Source organism: Balaenoptera musculus, chromosome 1, assembly GCF_009873245.2.
Source record: "Balaenoptera musculus isolate JJ_BM4_2016_0621 chromosome 1, mBalMus1.pri.v3, whole genome shotgun sequence".
NCBI lineage: Eukaryota > Metazoa > Chordata > Mammalia > Artiodactyla > Balaenopteridae > Balaenoptera > Balaenoptera musculus.
Window position 1 is genome coordinate 8,455,640 of NC_045785.1, and position 26,727 is coordinate 8,482,366.

Genomic DNA, 26,727 nt, shown 5'->3' on the forward strand with positions numbered 1-26,727 from the left:
CGTCAGGACCCCCCATTTCTGTGTCACAGGTCTGGGATTTAGCTTTCCTCTTCGTCTCGAGGCAGGGAGCGAGTTCAGTGTGAAACGCCACAAACTGTTAACTCCAGAGACAAAGCAGGGAGCAGTGCAGGAGCAGCACCCTGAAAGGCAGCCCCGCCAGGGGACACAGGCACCGACTTCACGCTGAGGCTGTGTCAACAGTTGTCAGAACCTGGTCGGTGTACACAGAGGCGGGGCTCCTCTCCCACAAACATTTGTTACAAATAAGGATGCAGAATATACTGAGTCCTAACTCTCAAAGGCACGGGGGCGAACAAAATCAAATAAATAAAAAGTATGAGACTGTCTGTGGGGCAACCACTAGGAGGCTCTTTGGCACCTCTCACTGACACCAGGGAGGACTGGGTAAAAGGCCCTCCAAGACTCTGACTTTCCTACCTAGTGCAGCAGCAAAAAGTGTAAGGAGCGGTCTTCAATTTGCAACGCCTAAGTACTTGGCTGTCTATGATGTCATTCCTGAGGGGTCTGTCCTCAAGGACCCAGAGGCCAGGAAAGGAACAGTGCGGGCAGGAGGTTTACTTAGGTTCCAGTGGCTGCAGGTGTGGCTGCGGAGCTGGGGAAGGGGGGGCTGTCTCTTGTGCTCAGCTCCCGGAGGCTGGTGAGCACGGGGAGGAGGTCTTAGCTCACTGGTAACCCTGGATCATTCCTGAGGGCCGCCTCCGGTGAACACCTGCCTCGGGCATGTTCAGGATACATACTCAAAGCAAAAGCAATCTAAAAGTTGCACTCTAAATAGAACTGACTGAATAAACCATATAAAAAACCCGCATATGATCAGGAAAAGAATTCTACTACTTTCATCTATTTTTAAAATCTCTTTCAGCCTACTGCATTCTTAAACCCCTTGGTCAGCATCACTAGCCACTTATACTTTACAGGTAATTATAAAACTGGAACGAATTCAAGAGCTCAGAGGTAGATGGCACTGGGTAGTGCAACGTCAGGAGACCTGGATTACTCTGCCCTCGGGAGACCTCGGGCAGGCTATGTCGACTTCTATGAGCCTCGGTTTCCCAACTGTCACACAAGGAGATTAAACAAAATCGCATATAAAGTCTCTTCTAATGCATCCAAGCACAACCCCTACATTAACCCGCTAAGGACAGTGGTTGTCTCTAATTATGAAGGCAGGAGGGCAAGAAAAGGTTTCAAGGAGGGAGAAACAGTTCAGGTGGACCTTGAAAGATGGGGAGAATTTCAAAAAGTAAAAAAGGAGAAGAGGAGGGAGCAATTCAGGGCACTGAATGAAAGAATGCAAAGAAAAAAAAATTCTGTGGGGTTTGAGAATGGCGACCAATAGCCCCTTTGGTTAAAGTTCAAACTCTTAACGTGGACCATAAGCCCCACTTGATCTGGCCCCTGCCTAGCTCTCCTGCCTCACCTCTTACCTCTTTCCCGCATCACACTCGACCCCACAGCCTTACTGAACTTTCAGAACCCTAAACATAATAATGTGCTCGCTCCTCCTCACTGTCTGGGTCCGAGTTAGGTATCACTTCTTCCTGGAAGCCTTCCAGAACCTTCCAAGCTAGGATTAGGGCCCCTTCTGATATCCCACAGCCCCTGGGCTTCTCCTCTCCTTTATAACTGTATTCACTCTGTGCTACAGCAGCCTGGTCGTCTGCCCTGTAAGCTCTGGGAAGGCAGGGGCTGTGTCCCTCTTGTTCATGCTGTGTCCTCAGGGCCTAGCACAGACACTGGCAATGAGTAAGCACTCAGTACAGCTGGCTGAATGAATGAATGGGGCACTCAGTCCCATATGCAAGAGGAAGTTGAGATAATTTGCTCCTGGGGAGGCAGTACGGCATTGTTTGTTATTTAAAACTGTAGTTGGAGATTAACCAAGATGGCGGAGTAGAAGGACGTGCTCTCACTCCCTCTTGTGAGAACACCAGAATCACAACTGGCTGCTGGACAATCATCGACAGGAAGACACTGGACTTCACCAAGGAGGATACCCCACGTCCAAGGACAGAGGAGAAGCCACAGTGAGACGGCAGAAGGGGCGCAATCAGAGTAAAATCAAATCCCATAACTGCTGGGTGGGTGACTCACAGACTGGCAAACACTTATACCACAGAAGTCCGCCCACTGGAGTGAAGGTTCTGAGGCCCGCCCACGTCAGGCTTCCCAACCTGGGGGTCTGGCAACGGGAGGAGGAATTCATAGAGAATCAGACTTTGAAGGCCTAGTGGGAATTGATTGCAGGACTTCGACAGGACTGGGGGAAACAGAGACCCCACTCTTGGAGGGTGCACACGGAATAGTGCGCGCATCGGGACCCGGGGGAAGGAGCAGTGACCCTGGGGGAGACTGAACCAGACCTACCTGCTACTGTTGGAGGGTCTCCTGCAGAGGCGGGGGCTGGCTGTGTTTCACCGTGGGGACAAGGACACTGGCAGCGGAGGTTCTGGGAAGTACTCCTTGGCTTGAGCCCTCTCAGAGTCTGCCATTAGCCCCACCAAAGAGCCCAGGTAGGCTCCAGTGTTGGGTTGCCTCAGGCAAAACAACCAACAGGGAGGGAACCCAGCCCCACCCATCAACAGTCAAGTGGATTAAAGTTTTACGGAGCTCTGACCGCCACAGCAACAGTCAGCTCTACCCACCACCAGAGCCTCCCATCAAGCCTCTTAGATAGCCTCAACCACCAGAGGGCAGACAGCAGAAGCAAGAAAAACTACAATCCTGCAGCCTGTGGAACAAAAACCACATTTACAGAAAGATAGACAAGATGAAAAGGCAGAGGGCTATATACCAGATGAAGGAACAAGATAAAACCCCAGAAAAACAACTAAATGAAGTGGAGATAGGCAACCTTCCAGAAACAGAATTCAGAATAATGATAGTGAAGATGATCCAGGACCTCGGAATAAGAATGGAGGCAAAGATTGAGAAGATGCAAGAAATGATTAACAAAGACCTAGAAGAATTAAAGAACAAACAAACAGAGATGACCAATACAATAACTGAAATGAAAAACTACACTAGAAGGAACCATAGCAGAATAACTGAGGCAGAAGAACGGATAGTGACCTGGAAGAAGAATGGTGGAATTCACTGCTGCGGAACAGACTAAGAAAAAGAAATATGAAAAGAAAATGAAGACAGCCTAAGAGACCTCTGGGACAACATTAAACGCAACAACATTCGCATATAGGGGTCCCAGAAGAGAGAGAGAGAAAAAGGCACCCAGAGAAAATATTTGAAGAGATTATAGTCGAAAACTTCCCTAATATGGGAAAGGAAATAGCCACCCAAGTCCAGGAAAGCGCAGAGAGAGTCCCATACAGGATAAACCCAAGGAGAAACATTGCCGAGACACATAGTAATCAAAGTGGCAAAAATTAAAGACAAAGAAAAATTATTGAAAGCAGCAAGGGAAAAACGCACAAATAACATCCAAGGGAACTCCCATAAGGTTAACAGCTGATTTCTCAGCAGAAACTCTACAAGCCAGAAGGGAGTGGCATGTATACTTAAAGTGATGAAAGGGAAGAACCTACAACCAAGATTACTCTACCTGGCAAGGATCTCAATTTAGATTTGATGGAGAAATCACAAGCTTTACAGACAAGAAAAAGCTAAGAGAATTCAGCAACACCAACCGCTCTACAACCAATGCTACAGGAACTTCTCTAAGTGGGAAACACAAGAGAAGAAAAGGACCTACAAAAACAAACCCAAAACAATTAAGAAAATGGTCATAGAACATACATATCGATAACTACCTAACGTGAATGGATTAATGCTCCAACCAAAAGACACAGGCTGCTGAATGGATACAAAAACAAGACCCATATATATGTGTCTACAAGAGACCCACTTTAGACCTAGGGAAACATACAGACTGAAAGTGAGGGAATGGAAAAAGATATTCCATGCAAATGGAAATCAAAAGAAAGCTGGAGTAGCTATACTCATATCAGATAAAATAGACTTTAAAATAAAGACTGTTACAAGAGACAAGAAGGACACTACATAATGATCAAGGATCAATCCGAGAAGAAGATATAACAATTACAAATATATATGCACCCAACACAGGAGCACCTCAATACATAAAGCAACTGCTAACAGCTATTAAAAGAGGAAATTGACAGTAACACAATAATAGTGGGGGACTTTAACACCTCACTTACACCAATGGACAGATCATCCAAAATGAAAAAATAAATAAGGAAACAGAGCTTAAATGACACAATAGACCAGAGAGATTTAATTGATATTTATAGGACATTCCATCCAAAAACAGCAGATTACACTTTCTTCTCAAGGTGCGCACGGAACATTCTCCAGGATAGATCACATCTTGGGTCACAAATCAAGGCCTCAGTAAATTTAAGAAAATTGAAATCATATCAAGCATCTTTTCTGACCACAACGCTATGAGATTAGAAATGAATTACAGGGAAAAAATGTAAAAAACACAAACACATGGAGGCTAAACAATACGTTACTAAATAACCAAGAGATCGCTGAAAAAATCAAAGAGGAAATCAAAAAATACCTAAAGACAAATGACAATGAAAACACGACGACCCAAAACCTATGGGATGCAGCAAAAGCAGTTCTAAGAGGGAAGTTTATAGCTATACAAGCCTACCTAAAGAAACAAGAAAAATCTCAAGTAAACAATCTAACCTTACACCTAAAGAAACTAGAGAAGGAAGAACAAACAAAACCCAGAGTTAGCAGAAGGAAAGAAATCATAAAGATCAGAGTGAAAATAAATGAAATAGAAACAAAGAAAACAATAGCAAAGATCAATAAAACTAAAAGCTGGTTCTTGAGAAGATAAAAAAATTGATAAGCCTTAGCCCAGACTCTCAGAAAAAAGAGGAGAGGACTCAAATTCAATAAAATCAGGAAATGAAAAAGGAGAAGTTACAAAGACACCGCGAAGAAGAATACAAAGCATCCTAAGAGACTACTACAAGCAACTCTATGCCAATAACATGCACACACAACCTGGAAGAAATGGACAAATTCTTAGGAAAGGATAAACCTTTCCAAGACTGAACCAGGAAGAACAGGAAAATATGAACAGACCAATCACACAGTAATGAATGAAACTGTGATTAAAAATCCTCTCAACAACAAAGAGCCAGGACCAGATGGCTTCACAGCGCGAATTGTATCAAACATTTAAAGAGAAGAGCTACACCTATCCTCTGAAACTCTTCCAAATATAGCAGAGGGAGAAACACTCCCAAACTCATTCTATGAGGCCACCATCACCCTGATACCAAAACCAGACAAAGATGTCAAAAAGAAAGAAAACTACAGGCCAATATCACTGATGAACATAGATGCAAAAATTCTCAACAAAATACTAGCAAACAGAATCCAATAGCACATTAAAAGGATCATACACCATGATCAATTGGGGTTTATCCCAAGAATTCAAGGATTCTTCATTATATGCAAATCAATCAATGTGATAAACCATATTAACAAACTGAAGAAGGAAAACCATATGATCATCTCAATAGATGCAGAAAAAGCTTTAGACAAAATTCAACACCCATTTATGATAAAAACCCTCCAGAAAGTAGGGATAGAGAGAACTTACCTCAACATAATAAAGGCCATATATGACAAACCCACAGCCAACATCGTTCTCAATGGTGAAAAACTGAAACCATTTCCACTAAGATCAGGAGCAAGACAAGGTTGTCCACTCTCACCACTATTATTCAACATAGTTTTGGAAGTCCTAGCCATGGCAGTCAGAGAAGAAAAAGAAATAAAAGGAATACAAAGTGGAAAAGAAGAAGTAAAACTGTCACTGTTTGCAGATGACATGATATTATACATAGAGAATCCTAAAGATGCCACCAGAAAACTACTAGAGCTAATGAATGAACTTGGTAAAGTTGCAGGATACAAAATTAATGCACAGAAATCTCTTGCATTCCTATACACTAATGATGAAAAATCTGAAAGAGAAATTATGGAAACACTCCCATTTACCATTGCAACAAAAAGAATAAAATACCTAGGAATAAACCTACCTAGGGAGACAAAAGACCTGTATGCAGAAAACTATAAGACACTGATGAAAGAAATTAAAGATGATACCAACAGATGGAGAGATATACCATGTTCTTGGATTGGAAGAATCAACATTGTGAAAATGACTATACTACCCAAAGCAATCTACAGAGTCAATGCAATCCCTATCAAATTACCAATGGTATTTTTTACGGAACTAGAACAAATCATCTTAAAATTTGTATGGAGACACAAAAGACCCCGAATAGCCAAAGCGGTCTTGAGGGAAAAAAAGGAGCTGGAGGAATCAGACTCCCTGACTTCAGACTATACTACAAAGCTACAGTAATCAAGACAATATGGTACTGGCACAGAAACAGAAACATAGATCAGTGGAACAAGGTAGAAAGCCCAGAGATAAACCCACGCACCTATGGTCAACTAATCTATGACAAAGAAGGCAAAGATATACAATGGAGAAAAGACAGTCTCTTCAATAAGTGGTGCTGGGAAAACTGGACAGCTACATGTAAAAGAATGAAATTAGAATACTCCCAAACACCATACACAAAAATAAACTCAAAATGGATTAGAGACCTAAATGTAAGACCGGACACTATAAAAGTCTTAGAGGAAAACATAGGAAGAACACTCTTTGACATAAATCCCAGCAAGATCTTTTTTGATCCACCTCCTAGAGTAATGGAAATAAAAACAAAAATAAACAAATGGGACCTAATGAAACTTTAAAGCTTTTGCACAGCAAAGGAAACCATAAACAAGACGAAAAGACAACCCTCAGAATGGGAGAAAATATTTGCAAACGAATCAACGGACAAAGGATTAATATCCAAAATATATAAACAGCTCATTCAGCTCAATATTAAAGAAACAAACACCCCAATCCAAAAATCGGCAGAAGACCTAAACAGACATTTCTCCAAAGAAGACATACAGACGGCCACGAAGCACATGAAAAGATGCTCAACATCACTAGTTATTAGAGAAATGCAAATCAAAACTACAATGAGGTATCACCTCACACCAGTTAGAATGGGCATCATCAGAAAATCTACAAACAACAAATGCTGGAGAGGGTGTGGAGAAAAGGGAACCCTCTTGCACTGTTGGTGGGAATGTAAATTGATACAGCCACTATGGAGAACAATATGGAGGTTCCTTAAAAAACTAAAAATAGAATTACCATATGACCCAGCAATCCCACTACTGGGCATATACCCAGAGAAAACCGTAATTCAAAAAGACACATGCACCCCAATGTTCATTGCAGCACTATTTACAATAGCCAGGTCATGGTAGCAACCCAAATGCCCATCAACAGATGAATGGATAAAGAAGTTGTGGTACATATATACAATGGAGTATTACTCAGCCATTAAAAGGAACGAAATTGAGTCATTTGTTGAGACGTGGATGGATCTAGAGACTGTCATACAGAGTGAAGTAAGTCAGAAAGAGAAAAACAAATATCGTATATTAACGCATGTATGTGGAACCTAGAAAAATGGTACAGATGAACCAGGTTGCAGGGCAGAAGTTGAGACACAGATGTAGAGAACAAACGTATGGACACCAAGGGGGGAAAACTGCGGTGGGGTGGGGATGGTGGTGTGCTGAATTGGGCGATTGGGATTGACATGTATAAAGTGATGTGTATAAAATTTATGACTGATTAAAAACAAAACAAAACAAAACAAAAACTGTAGTTAAACTAGTTCATGAGTGCAGGATGGCATTTTGTTTTAGCTATTTTAAAAACCTGCACTTGATGCTGGAAAACGGAACAGGAACCATTTTTCCTTTAACATCCCCTAACAACTCCCCAGGCCAAGATGCAGGCAAGTGTTCTAAATCAAGCATTACTGTCACTTCTACCTGGCATACCCTTTCCCTCTCCCCATTCTCCTTTACCTGTCTCCCAACCGTAGGCCTTCCTCCAGGGAGAACTGCAAGATCACCCCATTCCCCACTTTGGTCTTTCAGAGCTGTGTGCTCAGACCATTCATTGTCCCTGGGCTCTCAGGCTCTAGTAAGTGCCTGCAACGTGCTTGTCTCATCAGCCTCACAAAGGAGGAGGCCTTGTTTTTTTTTGTGGTTTTTTTTTTTTTTTTTTTTTTTAATCTCTGGAGCCTGGCATAGTGCTGAGCCCGTAGTAAGCATTCAATAAAGGTGAAGCACCTGAAGAAAGCAGTCATCTGTTCTTCTTTCCTAAAATCATTAGCAAGAGGTAATAAAGAAAAGAAAAAAAATCAAGGTTGCAGAGTAAGAATATGAAGTCTTCATCAGTCAGTCAAGGTCAAGAGGCAGAGAGAAAATAGGTGTAGATCTCAGGAGCACACCCATACCTGTCCTGTCCCAGAGCATTACAAAGTTTAAGTTAAAAAAAAAAGAAAGAAAGAAAGAAAAAAAGAGTCTTTCTATTTAGCACTGAGACAGAACAGAGAGAGAAACACTCCAAAGTGATAGATGATTTCTGGGAAAATAACCAAGTGAAACAAAAATGAGAGTCTTAGATGAGAACTCTGGTTGGGAGAAGCATTTCAAATGCCAACATCCTGCTACAGCTTACCATTCCCCCAGGGCCTCGAGGCAGCGCATGCGGCCCAGCATCAGCTCCGGGTCATCCTTGTTGGTGTCCATTTTCTTATCATAGGCCACAAGAGCATCCTCCCACTCATGCAGTTTCTCATACCAGGTAGCCTGGATCTCCTGCCAAGTGGCAAAGAAAGAGGACTGTTGGGAGGCACAGAGAACACAGGGGTGCATTTCTTTTAATCCACAGACTCTCTTTCCCGAGTGCGCCGTGCTGTATGCGTGACACTTCACCCATCACAGTGTGCCTTGGCTTTGCCTGAAAAGAACTTCAGAATATCCGGAGGTATGTTTGGTGACGGTGGGAATGCTGGTTCCTTGGCACAGTGATGGAACAACCCTGGGATAATCTGAGAGCAGATGTCAGGCCATGCTTTCCCCCCATCACTTCCAGCCCAGACACAGGAGTCAGCAGAACTCCAGCATGTGGGGATATGAGGACAGGGGAAATCATTTAGGACGGCAGGAAGCCCCGACCAGGGCTCCTATAAGGATGCCAAGGCCTCGATCTGCTGGAATGCTGACAGTGGGCCACATGGCAGGGATGGCAGCTGCTTTCCTGATGAGGCCAGAAAGACCAGGCCACATCTGCATATTTGCTGGAGGAAAACCACTCACTTTTTAAAAGCTCTCGATTCTCTGCGTTTCTTAATGCATTTTAAAACTTTCAGGAAATAATAATTTAAAATACAATATAATACTGCCACTTAAAATTCTTTGGAAAAACCTTCCTCCCTTCTTCTAGAGTCTCCCATCCAATGTTCCCTCCTGCTTAGCACTTGGCAGCTTTACCAGCGGCAGGGGCCAAAGGACGGGTTCCATTACCCGGCAGATGGCGCGCCACGCTGCAGTTCAGTGTCGGCCACGTGAATGAGCGCTGCTGCAGTCTAGAAGCTGCAGACTACGGCTCTCTGAATGGCCCGGGGACTGTTTTATGTCTCTGTCTGCCCTCCATCTGCCTCCACCTCAGTCTGTCTTCTGGGCTCCTTCGTCACCAGCTTGGTAAACGACCATTTCTCTACTGGGCCAGGGGAGTGGCTCTCCAGGGATTTATTTAACAACAGTACGATCCTGCAGTGGAATTTGTATGATACAATGCAGGGCTCACATTTGGTTCCCCCATTACCTTCCTCTCCTTTCTAAATGAAACTCTTATTTGAGCAGCACGTACACTAACAGCTACTGTGCTAAGCTCTCTGACAGAATCTTTTCTTCTTGAACTTCTGTGAGGAGGTCATTTCTATTTTAGGTAGCTAACTTGTGCCTGCTTCCCCTCGTGTGTCTTCAGCAGAGCCAGCCCCCTCTGCTTCCCCTGGCCTAATTCTGCGGCCACAACAGCCCTTTCCCCAATGTCCGTGTACAATGAGGTTTGCCAAAATGGACTCTGTGGAGGGTAAAACCACCTAAGCTCCATTTCCCAAGCTCGTCTAGAATCATGCTGCTCTACTACGCCTAAATATGAAAGCAAAAACTTACAGAGAAAACAGTGACTGCAGAGGCCGTACAATTAAAAACTCTGAAATTAAAAAGTAACACTGGTAAATTTCCCATTTTGAATTTCTGTACTGGGTGGAAAAGAAAGGCTCACGACTAATGTATGGCACACACTCAGCATGAACAAGCAGAAAGTAGGGGGAGCGGCGTATGGAGCGGGTCACGTAGGGGGCAGGATATTTTGAATTGCAACAGATCGCAGAAACTATAAGGTTTAAGCAATGAATCACACAAAATTCTAATGAGATTGCTGTTACTTAAACTGCGCTGAGAAAGCGTAGGCCCTGCCAAGAAAAAGCAACCACTGTCGAGCTTAATGTGACTCAGCCACCTAAATATAACAGAAAATCTACCATAGGTTTAGCAGTCATCCTGGAGCAATGGCCACCTTTAGAACCTGGAGACGGGGGAACTCTTCATTTAAGGTTGGCACTCTGAGCCACCGGGGTATAAAATCGCCTGAATACCAGATGTTTGTGGAATCCTTGTTTCAATTACTGCGGTCTAAGCGCTAAGGATATCACAGGCGAGGACATCTCTGGGTGGGGTACATGAAGCGCCCTCTTTGCTGACCTTCTTCCCTCTGCGAACAAGGATTGTGGCAAAGACAGACGAGACACAGTCCCTTCTGCTTTGTCATCTGGAGATGCTTTCTTAGTCTAGTCACAGATACGTGCTCAAGATGGCAAAATATTCCCTGAAAGGTTTCAGTCCAATTGACCAGCCCTTGTAGAAGGCAAAAGCCCGTGAAGTAGTCACGTTTCTTCACACTGGGCTCTTGATTAAGGCAGACCGGAGTAAGTGACCTACTTGAGTAATAAAAGGCTCCTCATCAAATATATGGACTCAGAACTTCCTGACCTTCCAGGAAGTCAATGTTAAGTTGATTAAGTCGATGCCTTATATATGGTTGGGAGTTACCAAAGCACTCTCCCAGGGCTACAGAGAGTAACGGAATCATTTTAATATCGGTTGGGCAAAGATGGCAGGAGGCAAGAAGCTATATAAGCAATAATGAAATGGAACAATCCCTCAATATCAGGTATAAATTATGGCTATATTTTTTCTGGAGAATTACCCATGGTTTCCTCTGAAGTAGGTACTGAGCCTTAACTATGGGCCAGTGGCAATGCTGGCTGTCACAGATGACACAAAGACAACTCTGGTCAGGGTTAAACACCTGGCCTCTGACACCAGACTGCCCGGGGTTCAAGTCCTGGCTCTGCCACTTATTCACTCTGTCAGCTCAGGTAAGGTTGTTATCCTGCTGGGACCATAGTCTCCTCATCTGTAAAACGGGATAACAATAGTACACATTCAAAGGGTTGCTGTGAGGACTGAATTAGATGAAGTACATAAAGCACATAGCAAAGGGCTAGGCGCATGCTGAGAGTTTGATAAATACAAGTTATTACTGTTTTTTAGATTCTGCCCTCACGATCTCTGTTCAGCTTGAATACACTCCATACAGCCACTGCCTCCTTCAACCTCAAGATATAGGTAAGTCAGCATCAGATTTTTAACAATTGGCAAAAAAAACAGAAAAGGAAAGTAACTTTCTCAAGGTCGTGGCTTAGTGCCTCCCTAGCCAGGTGGCTACCTCTTGCTCTTCTAAAAGGAATGAGGCAACTTACCAGCTCTCCGAAGTGTTTCATGGCATATTCTAATACCCCGGCAGCTGCCTCTGGCTGCTGTAGCTTATTATTAATGCTGGGAAAACAAAAGGAAGAGGTGGTTACACTCAGCATGCCAGAGGGTGGGAGGTGCAGGGTCATCTGTGGGCAGATGGCTCACCAGCACGCTGGGGACAATGTCTTACAGATGTAGAGAGAGCATCAGTTATCTATTACCACCCAGAAAGCTTGGCCTGAATGATTTCATCTTGATCTCATACTCCTAATTTTGAAGGGGCCACATTTGGTGGACAGGAGGCCTTGCCTGCTCTGGGGCCCTTCCTCCAAGCAGCGGACTGGTTTCCTCTCAGATATCATACGTCAGGCAGCACATGTCTGTTTTTTAACTAGAAACCCTGGCTCCAGACTGTTCCTGTTGTAGAACACAACCAGATGAGGTACCTCTGAACTTTTAACTCTTACTTCTTCTCATCAGTTGCCCTTGGTGATAAGAATAACCAAAATGAATAAAAATCATCAGGCTCTGTGGGTGACAAAGAAGTGGCACTGAGCCTGGGTCATCCACGTCAATGACAGAGAACCCAGCCAGTCTTGACTGCTCCCCTGACGGGGCCCATCTCTTTGAAATTCAGACACTTCCCTAGTCCCTTTTCAAAGACCATGCCCTCCCTCTGCAGCAGGCTGTGAAGGGACCGCATCCCAAGTCACTTGCCTGGTCTCTCTGGCGGAGAGGTGCTTTTCATAACAACACACAACTTTGCTGATGTCATCTGTGGGCAGCATATGGCCAGTTGGGCCTGGAGAACTGTTAAGTGTATTGGGGCAACTGGGCAGGAAAGCTGGAAGGCTTGCTGCCTGGAGTTGGTTCATCAGAGAGGCTGTGAAGAGGTCCTGAAAGTAGGGGAGCTGCAAGGCTCAGACCCTTGTTCCAATAGGGACCTATGCAAGAGGGTAAGCAGCAACTAACCCAACACTAAACATAAGCTTGAGTTATGGAAGGAAGGAAGAGAGGGAGGGAGCAGGTTTGAGAAAACCACAGGACAACGACGACGACATCTGTTCATAGGCAGGGAGCAAAATGTGACAGACCAACTTGGCAGTCTAGACTGGGTGTCCAAGCTCAAGGCTCCAGGCTCTGCAGCCAGAGGCGAAAGTAACTGCACAGACATCCCTCTCCTTTATTTACAGGAGTAGATGGGCAACCTTGTGTGGGATCTACTGGGCGGACTGTTTGGTGCTTCTGTGTGGGTCCCAAGCAAAGCCATGAGCCCAAATGTTCTCCGCAGGATTCAGAAATATTTTTAATTTCAAAGTGAAGCTGTAACATCATGGTTTCCTTTAGGAAGCCCTATGAGAGTTTTTCTAAGCTGATAATGAAAAGCCAAGTCCAAAGGGACTAATTCCACTGCATGCTCATTGTGAAGCAGTTTCCCATTCCTCTTGGCCTCTAAGTCAGGTTCTCAGCTTTGTTGCTCACTCACGTGGGGCTGGGTAAACTGTATTAATAATTAATATTACTGGGTACAGATTTGTGATAATCTAGTTCCTTGAGCCCAAATAAAGATTTTGGAAGCATAAGAAGGCTGGAAAAAAGAAAGCCAGTATATATTCTATATATTATATTATACTCAAATATGTAATATATCATATGTAACTATATATAATGATATAGTCTATGTATTATTTTTAGTCCTAATGTGGACTATTGGGATGGCCCTGGTAGGAGTGTAAAGTGTTCTGATGAGGAAGATAAGGAAAGTGTTCCTTGCCTGAACCAAAAGAAGTTAACTCTAAGAATCAGACATAAAAGTCCAGGAGTTCTAATAGCTGTCTTCCAATCTTATGTTCTGGAACATACTCTAATTTTCAAGAATGAATTATAAACATTACCAAAACTTGCCTCACTCTGGGGAATAAAGCAACACAAAAACAAAAGCAAGCAAAATCACTCCCCCCCTCCACTCTCCCATTTGTTATACATAAAAAGGAGAATTTTACAAGAAACTGATCAAAATCAGGAAGTTGTGACTAGAGACCTCAGAGGAGAAATACAAATTTTACCTTAATGTTGCTACGGCTTTGATATACCTCCTCTAAGGACAGACCAACACAGCTTTGCAAACTTAAAAAGAAAACTCATCACATGGCCCCAACTCCTTTAAGAGAAAGTCCACATAAGTCACCTGCATAGAACTTCCCGCTTGAATACGTGTGCAAGCAGGTGAGGATGCAGACAGAGCCCCGTGGGAAGGAAAGAGGGGCTGGGCTCACTGCGGACCCACACTGACCAGGCCTCGATCAATGGCCAGGAAAACCGGGGGTGCACCTTGAGATGCATGACAAGCTCTTGTCCAGCAGTAAGGACAGTCACTGAAAAATGACAACTTTGACTAAATGGACTAAAACAAACCCATGAAAAATGAGTGGGAGCAGACAGAAAGGGTCCCTTTGATAAATTAAGTTCTGGTTTGAGGACCTGAAAGTAAAGGAGATTGTACGCACCTACTTTCGACTGTTCAGAGAGGAGAGATTTCAAGTTAACCAGCTGTTTTCATCCTGTTTATTCTTTCCTCCTCCCTGTTTGCATTCTTCTTTCCTATAGAACTTTCTCCCTAAATGCATTTCTCTCTTCTTTCCTTCCGTGGGGTCTCCCGTGTGTGCCTACAAGGCTGCTGGAGAACGCAGCTGCAGGGGCCGAGGCTCTGGAGGTCCTCCTGGTGCTCAGGAGAGTCTACCATCTTGTTTGGGACCTTAACTTTTTCTCCCTCCTCCACGGCTTCTGGCACTCCATCACGGGAGGCAATGGATTATAATAACAACAAAAAGATACCTAAATTTACTGAGAGCTCACTGTAGGTGCCAGGCACCATGCTGATTACTGCTGATACGTGTCATCTTAACCCTACGAGGTGGACATTATTAACACTCCCATTTTACGTATAAAGAAACCGTGGCCCAGCCGGTCATCCTTTCCCTTCGAAATTGTACCATTAAAAGGATCTGAAGTAATAACTAAGGGTACAGCTCTGCAGTGGGAGAGAAGCATGTCAGCTGTCTACTCTCGGCATCACTGGGCCTGAGCAAATACGTGTAAAATAAGTGACTGAAAGCACGGCATGGGACGTTTCCATGAGCTAACCCTGTATATAATCTGTTGTACGGGAAAAAGGAGCTGTAATGCACCTTCACTTTAGCTTCCTCACCCATACCATGGCTAACACCCTGCTCTGACCCCTAAGCTCCCGCTTCCTATTTTTTATTTCCTTTCAGAAGCCACTGCCGACGCCTCCACACCTCCCAGCAGGACAGTCAGCATGCGGCCACAGTGGGCTTTTCCGAGGCAGCTTGTTTGAGGCTGCCAGGCTTACAGACAGGGCCCAGGCTGCAAAGTCGGGGATGAATAAGCCTCTGTGGAAACTCAGTAGTTCCCAGCTACTAAGGCCCCAGTCTCCTGCTTGCTTGGGTGACACAGACTGTCTGTTCAAATACTCCCTTTTTAAACTCAGACGTGGTTTTATGAGACTGAAGGGAGAGACTGTACGTGTGGCTCATGTGCAGAAACCACCTTTGCTCCAAAGGCCCCCTAATGAGGAGCTCTCGTTTTATGGGGCAGCTGGGAGTTTTCTACAGCCCGTTCAATAAACGCTCCCTTGTGTGCCCCAGAATCTTTCCCTATTAATGCTGGAGGCTTATAAAGGGCAGACTGTTCAAAGCTCAGCCCAACAGCAGAGGAGAGCTTAACAACACAAACCAGACCTCACTGACGCTAACGAACACGTGTAGAGAGATGGAGGCTTAGGCAGCAATGTGCCCACGACAACAGTGCACAGGATGACAGGTCAACCAGATAGCCTGTCTCCTCTCCACGCTCACCAAGGCCAGAAGGAAAAGACGGCTGTAGCGCAAGAATTTCTAGGCTAGTGGATCCCGTCCCAGTGCTGTCTTGGCATGGGTGTCGGGGCAGATTTGTATCCTACTTCATTGCGCAGTGAGAACATCCAGTTGAGCTCTTGTATGGTTGCGAGTCGACAGAGCAAACAGAAGCTGCCTACCCACAGAATAAAACGCAGAGCCCACAAATAAACCTGGTGTTAGAAATACAATGAAGAGAGACAGACAGGAAAACACAATGAATTAGGATATCAAGAGGGGAAAAGGCAATTATTCAGACATATTCACTCATTCATTCCCCACCTCCCCTCCCTCACTCCAAGATTTAATTTTTATTAAAGGAAGCTGAGTTGAAGAGCTTGAAACTGGTAAATTCTTGGCAATTGAGGGAAACACTTTTTAGAGATGAGTCGAATTAACAAATAAGAATAAGATATGGCCTCAATGCCTCCTACACCAAACAGATTACACCAGGCATCTTTTCTCCAATATCCAAAACTCTCTTTCCAGGCGTAGGGAAAGTGTGTAAGCTGAGTAAGGGACTCAGACGTGAAGGAGCTTCTCATTGCCTTGGTGGGTTCCTTGTCCAAGAGTGATGGCTGAGAAGCTAGTGCTGGGAGTGGGGACTGTTTACTTCCCCATGACTCGCCCCTTCAATCTTTTCCTCAGTGCTTTTCACAGGCAAGTGGTGACCAGTCTCACTGAGGATGAGACTGAAGAAACGGCGGGTCATTAACTGCTCCACATCCTAACTAACGCTGACCCATTAGCAAACCAATAGGAGGGTCTCTGGCTCGGCATCCAAATGCCACTCCTACCACCTGAAGGGAAACCTGAGGAACTGTGTTGTTTCCTAAGTCATTGCTCCATGGGCTTCTGGACAGATGTCAAATCCCATGTCATCTGGCCTGGTAATTCCTCCTGGTACGGCTCACTTGGTTATCGACCTCATCTCTTAGCCTTGGTGCCTTGATGACCTTCGGCTACTAAGAGCAGAGTGATGCAGGATCACTCAACATGCGCTGGAGCCCATTGGAAAGCCGGTCACACGAGGAGCATCTGCAGTCACATCTGGGGGACTACTCAGGCTTTCCTAGTGCTCCCATCAGGAATTTATGAGAACGTCATGCACTTGCCTCCCAAATGGCTCTGGGCCTTCTCTCTCCTATTTCTAGTGCAGACTGTAGTCTACATTTTATTTGGTTCTCTGTCAAGTAAGAATTCTCTGAATTCCCTCAGTGCTGGGCTGGTGACACATGCAACACAGCTGACAGCGGACCTGGGCGGGTCTGGCTGAGGAGCTCCTGAACAGCCAAGTTGAGGCCCAAATGGACCCTGCTTTGGGTCCTCACCACTGTATCAAGCAGTCTTTTTTTTTTTTTTATGAATTTTTTCTGATGCTTTATCTTTTTTTTTTTAATTAATGCACTTTAACAAAATTAATTAATTTATTTTTGGCTGCGTTGGGTCTTCATTACTGCGCACGGGCTTTCTATAGTTGCGGTGAGCAGGGGCTACTCTTTGTTGCGGTGCGTGGGCTTCACATTGCGGTGGCTTCTCTTGTTACTGAGCGTGGGCTCTAGGCGCGTGGGCTTCAGTAGTTGTGGCACGCAGGCTCAGCAGTTGTGGCGCACGGGCTGAGTTGTTCCGCGGCATGTGGGATCTTCCCGGATCAGGGCTCGAACCCGTGTCTCCTGCATTGGCAGGCGGACTCTTAATCACTGTGCCACCAGGGAAGTCCCCCAAGCAGTCTTTCTTATTTCTCTTATAGAGTGGTCGCTGCTTCTGTCCATCCCTGTCACTTCTTCCAGCAGCAAGACTTAGCTCTGTGTCCAACGGATGATTAAAAACAAAACATCTTGATTCCCGTACAGAGCCAGGAAGATCCAGGATTGGTGGGGCCCTGATGTCTTTTTTTTTTTTTTTTAATTTTATTTATTATTATTATTATTATTTTGGGGGGCTGCATTGGGTCTTCATTGCTGCACGTGGGCTCTTCTCTAGTTGCAGCGAGCAGGGGCTCCTCCTGCTGCGGAGCATGGGCTCCAGGAGCACGGGCTTCAGCAGTTGCGGCGCACGGGCTTAGTTGCTCCGCGGCACATGGGATCTTCCTGGACCAGGGCCCGAACCCGTGTCCCCTGCATCGGCAGGCGGACTCTTAACCACTGCGCCACCAGGGAAGTCCCCTGATGTCTTTTCATCAGGCAGTTCCCCTGGGACCCTGGGGAGCTCAAGGGTGTGACAGTCTCTTTTCGAGCAGGACAGCAGTGAAGACAGAAGGCAACGTGAGAACATCCAAAATGTGCAGCGGAGAAAGGCGGTGAGGGGCAATTCAAATGCAGGTGGGTAGGGAGAGCGAAGGGGACTGGCAGGCCTTAGGGTCCCCCCCTTAAAGCCACAGTCAGGGCATGAAGATAGCACCCCAGGGTCTGGCAGGCCAAACTTTCCTTTCTTGCTTCAGAAACTTAGGAAGAGTAAATTTACTCCTTTTCTACATATTAAGAAAAGGAGGCTGGCCTCATTAGATAGTTTCAAAGCTGGGACATTTGGTGTCCTTGGCACCCTCACGGACCTAAGGCACCAAGACAAAAAAAATTTGGTGCAAGGGAGGTGGGTGGACTGCCTTGGACAATCAAATGGGTTCCTGACGTCTCAGACCACAGTGGCTTAAGGATAATAAGCTCTTACTTTGTCTTCACCCTTTCCTTTGTCTGCTCACAGTGTAAATGACACGTCTGTCATGATATCTAGAAGGCTTGCCAGATCTGTATGTGAGAAAGTGGGGCCTTAAGAATAAAAAAGATAGAATGCTAACAACTGTGTAGATTAGGGAAAGGAGAAACAAAAACTATCTTTTCGAGACTGGTAGGGGGAAGTATATCGTTTTTTTTTTTTTAATTAAGAAAAACTGGGGGGAGGGCAGTTCACCACGATATGAGAATGTTACTTTTGCCCATGCATATTCTGTATAAATACATATTTTATACACAGTGCTAGCTAGAGTGATCATACAGTTTTGGATTCTGCTCTTTCACATATCACAGGGATTTCCTACTTTATCCAGAGTCTTCATAATTATTTTTAACAGCTGCATAAGAATGTCACCCTGCTGCTGGATCGCACATACGAACCCGTCTCGTGGGCGCAGCCTAGTGGCTGGGTGAGAGCAGCACTAGTTAAGCCACCGGGGCGCCAGGAGCGCGGCAGGAGCCCACACTCTCTGCTCACAGGTGATCTGTCCTGTAGACGTCTGCAGGGTCGGCCCTGGGAATCAGAGCGGCCTCCCTGAGGATGAGCACAGAGCTCAGCAACAAGCAGGGCAGGCGGTCCCAGTTCACCCATCACCTCCAGGCCCCTCCTGGCTGGATGCGGGGCCCGGCTTCCCCAGCACGGCCAGCGTCGGGCACTGAGAGGTCGCAGAGACCCGGAGTGTCAAAGCACACGATTTGTGCTGGCCGGGTTTCCAGTCCAGGGGCCTGTCAGAGGCGTGCTGTAAAAATGATGAATGGCTGTCACATTTCCAAGGCTCTGGCTGATTTAGGGAGCCACTGGCAGGCGCATCACTCCCAGCATGTCAGCCAGTTAATTACTGCCAACTTTATCTTTCTTGTCAACACTTCTTGACAAATTGGCCATTATCTTTTTATTCTACGACAATGAGCACTGCTCCTTTTCTGGTGATGCCTGGAGGTTTTTCTCCTCCTTTCCGCTTCTTCATATCCAGAGTGAAATGAAGAGCTCTGAGAGAGACGATCAGGAAGAAGAAGCTGTCAGGAAACAACAAAGCGGGGAGGGCTGACAGACTGAATGAAGCCCAAAGCTTATTTTCAACTACCTTGACTCAAAATAGAGTTGAAATTTTGGGTAAAATCCTGATTTCTTGGCTTCTGCGTGTCCAAGAGCTCTGACTCAGTCTATTATGTGGATGAAGTTGGGAAACAAAAATTAAATGACCTGGCATCCAGTGACTTGGCAGCTTTGAACTCTCCACACTTATAATTGTGTGAGCAGATGTGCGCTGGCCTTGTACTCCAGTACGGAGTTAGGCCACATTGTAGAAATACTGATGCCCATTCTGGTATCTGGAAAAGGAAAAAAATATGCCTACCTTTTTAGTAAGGAAAAGCTGACAGACGAGGACCATAACATACTGTAACTGAAGCACCAAGATTCACAGCCAATGAGATGTCCAAAAGAATCTGGAGAGATCAATTGTATCACCACGGATACATTTCATTGTCACTGGGACAGACTGTGTCAGAGGTGGCCATGGGGCACCTACCGTATTTCATCAATTCTAAGAGGTACACTTTAACAGCTCTGAAACCATGATACAGCTTATAATTCAAGGTTTCAGAGTGCTGTGAGCCAGTTTAATTGCCAGCAGTTTGCTTCCCCCCGCAGTGGTACATGAAAATCAGAAGCAGCTTTGCTAACTCACCGTAAGAGTGGTCTCACTAAATCTCCCGCCATTCCTGAGGGTGAGCTAGATGCAGTGGAGGAGCAGAGGTTAACTACTGGCTGACAGCAAGTGGCACCCTTTAGAATGGTCTTGGGTTACAATGAAAGACCCTCTGTCCTTTTGGTCAGCTTTAGGAGAAACCCCAGGACTCTTCCCTTTGTACAACTCCTCACTCATGGTCAGCTTTCTGCACTGAAAAGCAGCTTTCCTTGGAGTTTGTAAGATGCTCTATAGAGGCAAGCTGTTGTAAAGTGAACCTGTAAGAAGTCTTTAGAGCAGCCAGAAATAAATTTAAGCTCTACTGATGACTGGTGAGGGACCTGGCCTCTTGGGTAATGGCTGGATGTAAGAGGGCATTAAAGAAAAAGATGGGGCTAAAAAGAAAGATATAATCTGTGCTTGTGCTCGGGCTACACAGGGGTTTCCTCCATCTGCCCACTCTTTGCTGCTTGGAGCTTTTCTACAGGGGTACGGATTCCTCGAGGCACACTGGCACTTTTGAAGGCAGCATGAGTCCAGACGTTTGGAATGTGTTTTTACTGAGAAGTGCGAAGCTTTGAGCAAATCCTTCCCCTCTGGACAGAGCGTTTTCTCTTCCAGCAGAGGTGCGGGAAAAGAACAAGACTGTGTACCTTTTCTGGAAGCCTGGAAACAACTGTAAAAGCTGGGCTCATACTTCCAAGCAACACAACAGAGACACCTTGGGAACGTGTGTTTAGAATTCAGACACAGAGTGGGTTTGTTCGTCCATCTAGCCCCTTGCCTGGAGGCTGTAAAGCCCAGTCACCCTCGCTGTTAATTGGTTGCTCAGGCACAAACTGGTTCAATTTCTTTAACATTCTCCAAGAGTTACAGGCCATTTCCCATTAGTGCTGCCTAAGTCAGGGAGGCTAAGACCCAGGCTGAAGGGAAGCTCCTCAGTCCCAGGGCAACTGCACATGGACTTGAAATCTTGTCCTGCACCCTGGCAGGAATCCGTCTTTGGCTAAGAGTGATTTTTTGCAATTGCAATGTAATGGGTGTTTGATTTCCCTTTGGAGACAGACAAGATTTGTTGGGTTCCTGGATTAATTACGGGGAATACAGCTGCCCAGAGATATGACATGTTACTTTCTGTGTTGTGTCTTCAACATGAGCTGCTGCATGTGGGCCCTCAGGCCGTGATGAGGGTTAACCAACAGGTCGATGCAGGGTCAAGTTATCGGATATGCCATTCATACAGGCCTCCAGAATCAACGGCGGGGGTGGGGGGCTGGGGGGTACAAAACCCTACCACAATGCTCTATGGCCCTCTCACTCATCTTCATATGTAAAGAAACAGGGGTGAAATGCAAATCGATGGTTTCCAGGGATACAAAGTGATCATACAATCAGGATGCTACCTCAAGTTACTGGTTAAAAAAAAGAAGACTGAACCAAATGATCTCAACTCTTCCAGTTCTCACTTTCTTTGATTCTATGACTAAAATCTATGGAAGAAAATGTTAAAGCAGGAGAGAAGGCAATCCCCTGCAATGAAGAACTCACCATGATAAAAATACTGGCAATGACCATGGAGAGAGACTCTAAGTCTCCATGTCAGATGTTTATTTAGGAGAAAACAACCTTCTGCTGGGAATTCATTCTTTCATTTGACAAGTCCCAATGCAGTATCTCTTCTGTCTCAGGCTTTGTGCTAAGTGCTGGTTGCTAGAGCTACTATGGTAGATAAGACAGGTATGGTCTTTGCTTTCACAGAGCTTATAGGTCAGTGAAGTAGATATACAAAACACAAATGGTAATAAGTGCTGTGGAGGTAAACACCATGAAGAAAACAGAGCACAGAGATGGAGAATGGCACAGGGGACTTATTTTAGTTTCAGGTGGGCAGGGAGGTTTTTCTGATGAAATGATAATCGATTACCTAAATATCAATACTACTTAATATTTGCTAGATATAGACTATGTGTCAGACACAATTCAAAGTGTCTTACAGCTCATACAACTCAATAACAAAAAAACAAACAACCCAATCGAAAAATGGGCAGAAGACCTAAATAGACATTTCCCCAAAGAAGACATACAGATGGCCAATAGGCACATGAGAAGATGCTCATCATTGCTAATTATTAGAGAAATGCAAATCAAAACTACAATGAGGTACCACCTCACACTGGTCAGAATGACCATCACTAAAAAGTCTACAAGTAAGGGACTTCCCTGGTGGCGCAGTGGTTAAGAATCCGCCTGCCAATGCAGGGGACACAGGTTCGATCCCTGGTCCGGGAAGATCCCACATGCTGCGGAGCAACTAAGCCCGTGCGCCACAACTACTGAGCCTATGCTCTAGAGTCCACGACCCATAACTACTGAGCCTGCATGCCACAACTACTGAAGCCCATGCACCTAGAGCCCATGCTCCGCAACAAGAGAAGACACCGCAATGAGAAGCCCACGCACTGCAACAAAGAGTAGCCCCTGCTCCACGCAACTAGGGAAAGCCTGCACACAGCAACGAAGACCCAACGCAACCAAAATTAACTTAATTAATTAATTTAAAAAAATACTAAAAAAAACCCCAAAGGACTAGTGTTCAAAAAAAAAAAGTCTACAAATAATAAAAGCTGGAGAGGGTGTGGAGAAAAGGGAACCCTCCTACACTGTTGATGGGAATGTAAACTGACGCAGCCACTATGGAAAACAGTATGGAGGTTCCTCAAAAGACTAAAAATAGAGTTGCCATTTGATCCAGCAATCCCACTCCTGGGCATATATCCAGATGAAACTATAATTTGAAAAGATACACGCACCCCTATGTTCACAGCAGCACTATTTACAATAGCCAAGACATGGAAACAACCTAAATGTCCACTGAGAGATGAATGGATAAAGAAGATGTGGTATATATACATACAATGGAATATTACTCAGCCATAAAAAGGAATGAAATAATGTCATTTGCAGCAACATGGATGGACCTAGAGACTATCACACTAATGGAAGTAAGAAAGAGAAATACAAATACCATATGATATTGCTCATATGTGGAATCTAAAACACGACACAAATGAATGTATCTACCAAACAGAAACAGACTCACAGACATAGAGAATATATCTGTGGTTGCTAAGGGGGGGTGCGGTGGGGGGAGGGAAAGACTGAGAGATTGGGATTAGCAGATGCAAATTATTATTTACAGGATGGATAAACAACAACGTCCTACTGTATAGCACAGGGAACTATATTCAATATCCTGTGATAAACCGTAATGGAAAAGAATGTGAAAAAGAATATATATATGTGTATAACTGAGTCACTTTGCTGTACAGCAGAAATTAACACAATGTTGTAAATCAACTATACTTCAATAAAATTTTTAAAAAAACAAAGTGTTTTATGTGCATTATCTATTTTTAAATAAGCTTCCTGGCTGAAGTACAACATATATACACAGGAAAGTATACACCTAATTGTACAGCTTGATAAATTATCACAAAGTGAAGATACCCTTATAACTACCACCCAGACCAGAAAACAGAACACAACACACTGCCAGCATCCCAGAAGCACCCAAGCCTTCTCCCAATCACGGCTTCCCTTCTCATCCCCAGAGGTAACAACTCATAAGAGGTAACAACTATCTCACTTCTGATACAATTGGTTAGTTTCACCAGGTTTTGAACTCTATATAAATACTCAACATTATGTTTACGAGATACGTCCATGTCGTTGCATGCCACAGTAGTTTTGTCTTTTTACTGCTGAATAGTATGTCACTGTATGAACATACCACAATTTATCTGTCTTACTGTCGATGGGGGTTTATGCTGTTTTCAGTTTGGGGCTATGATAAGTCACGTTACTACATTCCTTTTTTTTTTGGCCGCACCACGCGGCATGTGGGATCTTAGTTCCCTAACCAGGGATCGAACCCACGCCCTGTGCATTGGAAGGGCGGAGTCTTAACCACTGGACCACCAGGGAAGTCCAGACAAATATTCCTATATGTGTCTTTGGTGCGTGTGTGCTCGCATTTCTGGTGGGAACAAATCTCGCAGTAGAATTGTTCGCTTACAGGGGCATGTTCCAGTCTCAGAAGATACTGACAAACTGCCACTTTACATTTCGACCAGAAGGGTATGGAAATCCCAGTTGCTCCACATCTTTGTCAACACTTGGAATTTAGTGTTTTCCATTTCAGCCATTTTGATTGGTGTGTAAGTTGCACCTTCTGGTTTTTTTTTTTTTTTAAATTTTATTTTTATTTATTTATTTTTGGTTGCGTTGGATCTTTGTTGCTATGCGTGGGCTTTCTCTAGTTGCGGGGAGCAGGGGCTATTCTTTGTTGTGGTGTGGCAGGTTTCTCACTGCGGTGGCTTCTCTTGTTGCAGAGCATGGGCTCTAGGCACGCGGGCTTCAGTAGTTGTGGCTCGCGGGCTCAGTAGTTGTGGCGCACGGGCTTAGCTGCTCCACAGCATGTGGGATCTTCCCAGACCAGGGCTCGAACCCGTGTCCCTTGCACTGGCAGGCGGATTCTTAACCACTGCGCCACCAGGGAAGTCCTGCACCATATAGTTTAAATTTGAGTTTCCATAATGACTAATGAGCCTGAGCAATTTTTCATGTGTTGACTGGCCTTTTGGGCATAATCTTTTGTGAAATAAGTGCCTATTCACATCTCTTGCCAATCTTTTCATTGGCTACCTTTTGTTTGTTTGTTAGGAGTTCTATATATACTCTGGGTACAGTATACACAGAAGTATGTACTGGAGATACCTTCTTGCCTTTTCACTTTCTTCATGGTGTTTTCCAGTGAAAAGAAATGACTCCTTTTACTGCATTTAATGATGCTTTCCTTTATGGTTAGTGTTTTTCAAATCTTGTTTAAGAAATCTTTGCTTATCCCAAGATGCTGAAGATAATCTCCTATGTTATCTTCTAGAAGACCTACTGTTTTCCGATTTAGAATTTAAATCTCCTGGACTTGAGGTTTTGGGTGCGGTATGGGGTAAGGGTCAAGAACCTTTATCCCCCCATAAGGCTATCTAGCCTACCCAGAGGAACTCACTGTTCTATAGTGGTACCTTGTCATAAATCAAGGGTTCATATATGTGTGGGTCTGTTTCTGGACATTCAAATCTGCTCCATTTATCTATTTGTCTATCCTTGTGCCAATACTACATTGCCTTAATTACTTACTGTAGCTTTAAGATAAATCTTGATTTCTAATAAGGTAATTCCTCCAAATTTATTTTTCTTCTTCAAAAATGCCTTAGCTATTTTTAATCTTTTGCTATATTTAACTTTGTCCTCACAAAAATCCTGTGAAATAGTTATAATTTTTTTTTTTTTTTTTTGGCTGTGCTGCACAGCATGTGGGATCCTAGTTCCCCAACCAGGGATCAAACCCGTGCCCCCTGCAGTGGAAGCACGGAGTCCAAACCACTGGACTGCCAGGGAAGTCCAGGAGTAGTTAAAATTTTTATCCCCATTTCACAGATTGGTCAACTCCGAGAAGTTAATTAATTTGCCCAGGGTCATATAACTATCAAGTGATGGGAAGGGATTAGAACCCAGATTTATCTGATTCTAGACCTAATTACTTTAAGTCCCTCAGATACCACCTCAGTTAATCCTCAAGCCAGATGAGCCCTTCAGGGCATTTAATATGAATGCATTACAATTTTAAGAAATTCTAATGTTCTAAGCCACCCACTTCCAGTTAAAAATCTTGTTTGGTAACTACAAAGAGCCACTGTCCTGGTGAGACTCAAAAAAAAAAACAAAGCAAGAAGTAAAAGCTTCCTGGCTTCCTTCCACAGCCCCCTGTCTCCCAGGTAACACTTACAGCCTTGCCGCGATGCACAAGGGCCCTCAGGCCCGACGCACCTCCACTCCTCCAGCTTTAATTCCTGCCACCACTCCTCTTCCTTCTTGCCCCTTAACACCACACTTGACTACTTAGGTTCTATAAGCCCAGGCTTTTCATACAGCTGCACCTTGGCTCAGAATGCCTCTCCCACTTCTGGCTATTTCTTCCTTTAAAAAAAACAAAAAAACAAAAAACCCCACAAAAACAACAACCCTGGATATCACTTCCCTCGGGAGACCTTCCAGAACCTCATCTGGGTTGGGCACTCCCCCTCTGCTGTGTCCCCCACCCCAGCATGTCACATTGCCCTGGAGTTCAGCTGTCTGTCTCTCCACCTAGCCTGCGAGGCACCTGAGGCTACAAATTCCTAAGAGGGTTCAGAGACAGAATTTTTTGCTAGGTGCTATAATTAAACAGTAGACGCTAAGAGGAGGCCTGAAAGAAATGGTTTCTAATAAGCCCAGGACACACTCTTTGGGAGAACTGGCAAACTAGAAGGCTTAGGGAAGAGGTGCAAATACCTTCTGCGATGGACCTGGACTTTGGGCTGAGATGGAAGTAGGACTGAGCGGTAGAAGGGTCAGGGATTAAACGGCCACATGTAGTAAGGCAGCTGTGGCTCATTAGAAGACTTCGGAAGTAAAATATGACCACAGGGCTTCCCTGGTGGCGCAGTGGTTGAGAATCTGCCTGCCAATGCAGGGCACACGGGTTCGAGCCCTGGTCTG

General features: G+C 44.7%; 1 protein-coding gene across 1 annotated transcript in view; it reads right to left on the bottom strand.

The window, feature by feature from the left end:
• The window catches only part of MTOR (mechanistic target of rapamycin kinase), a 126,228-nt gene that overhangs the window by 34,796 nt on the left and 64,705 nt on the right, over positions 1-26,727 (bottom strand). Inside the window, 2 exon segments of the mRNA XM_036841417.1 lie at positions 8,645-8,784; positions 11,796-11,871. Coding sequence (XP_036697312.1) covers positions 8,645-8,784; positions 11,796-11,871 — 216 coding nt within the window.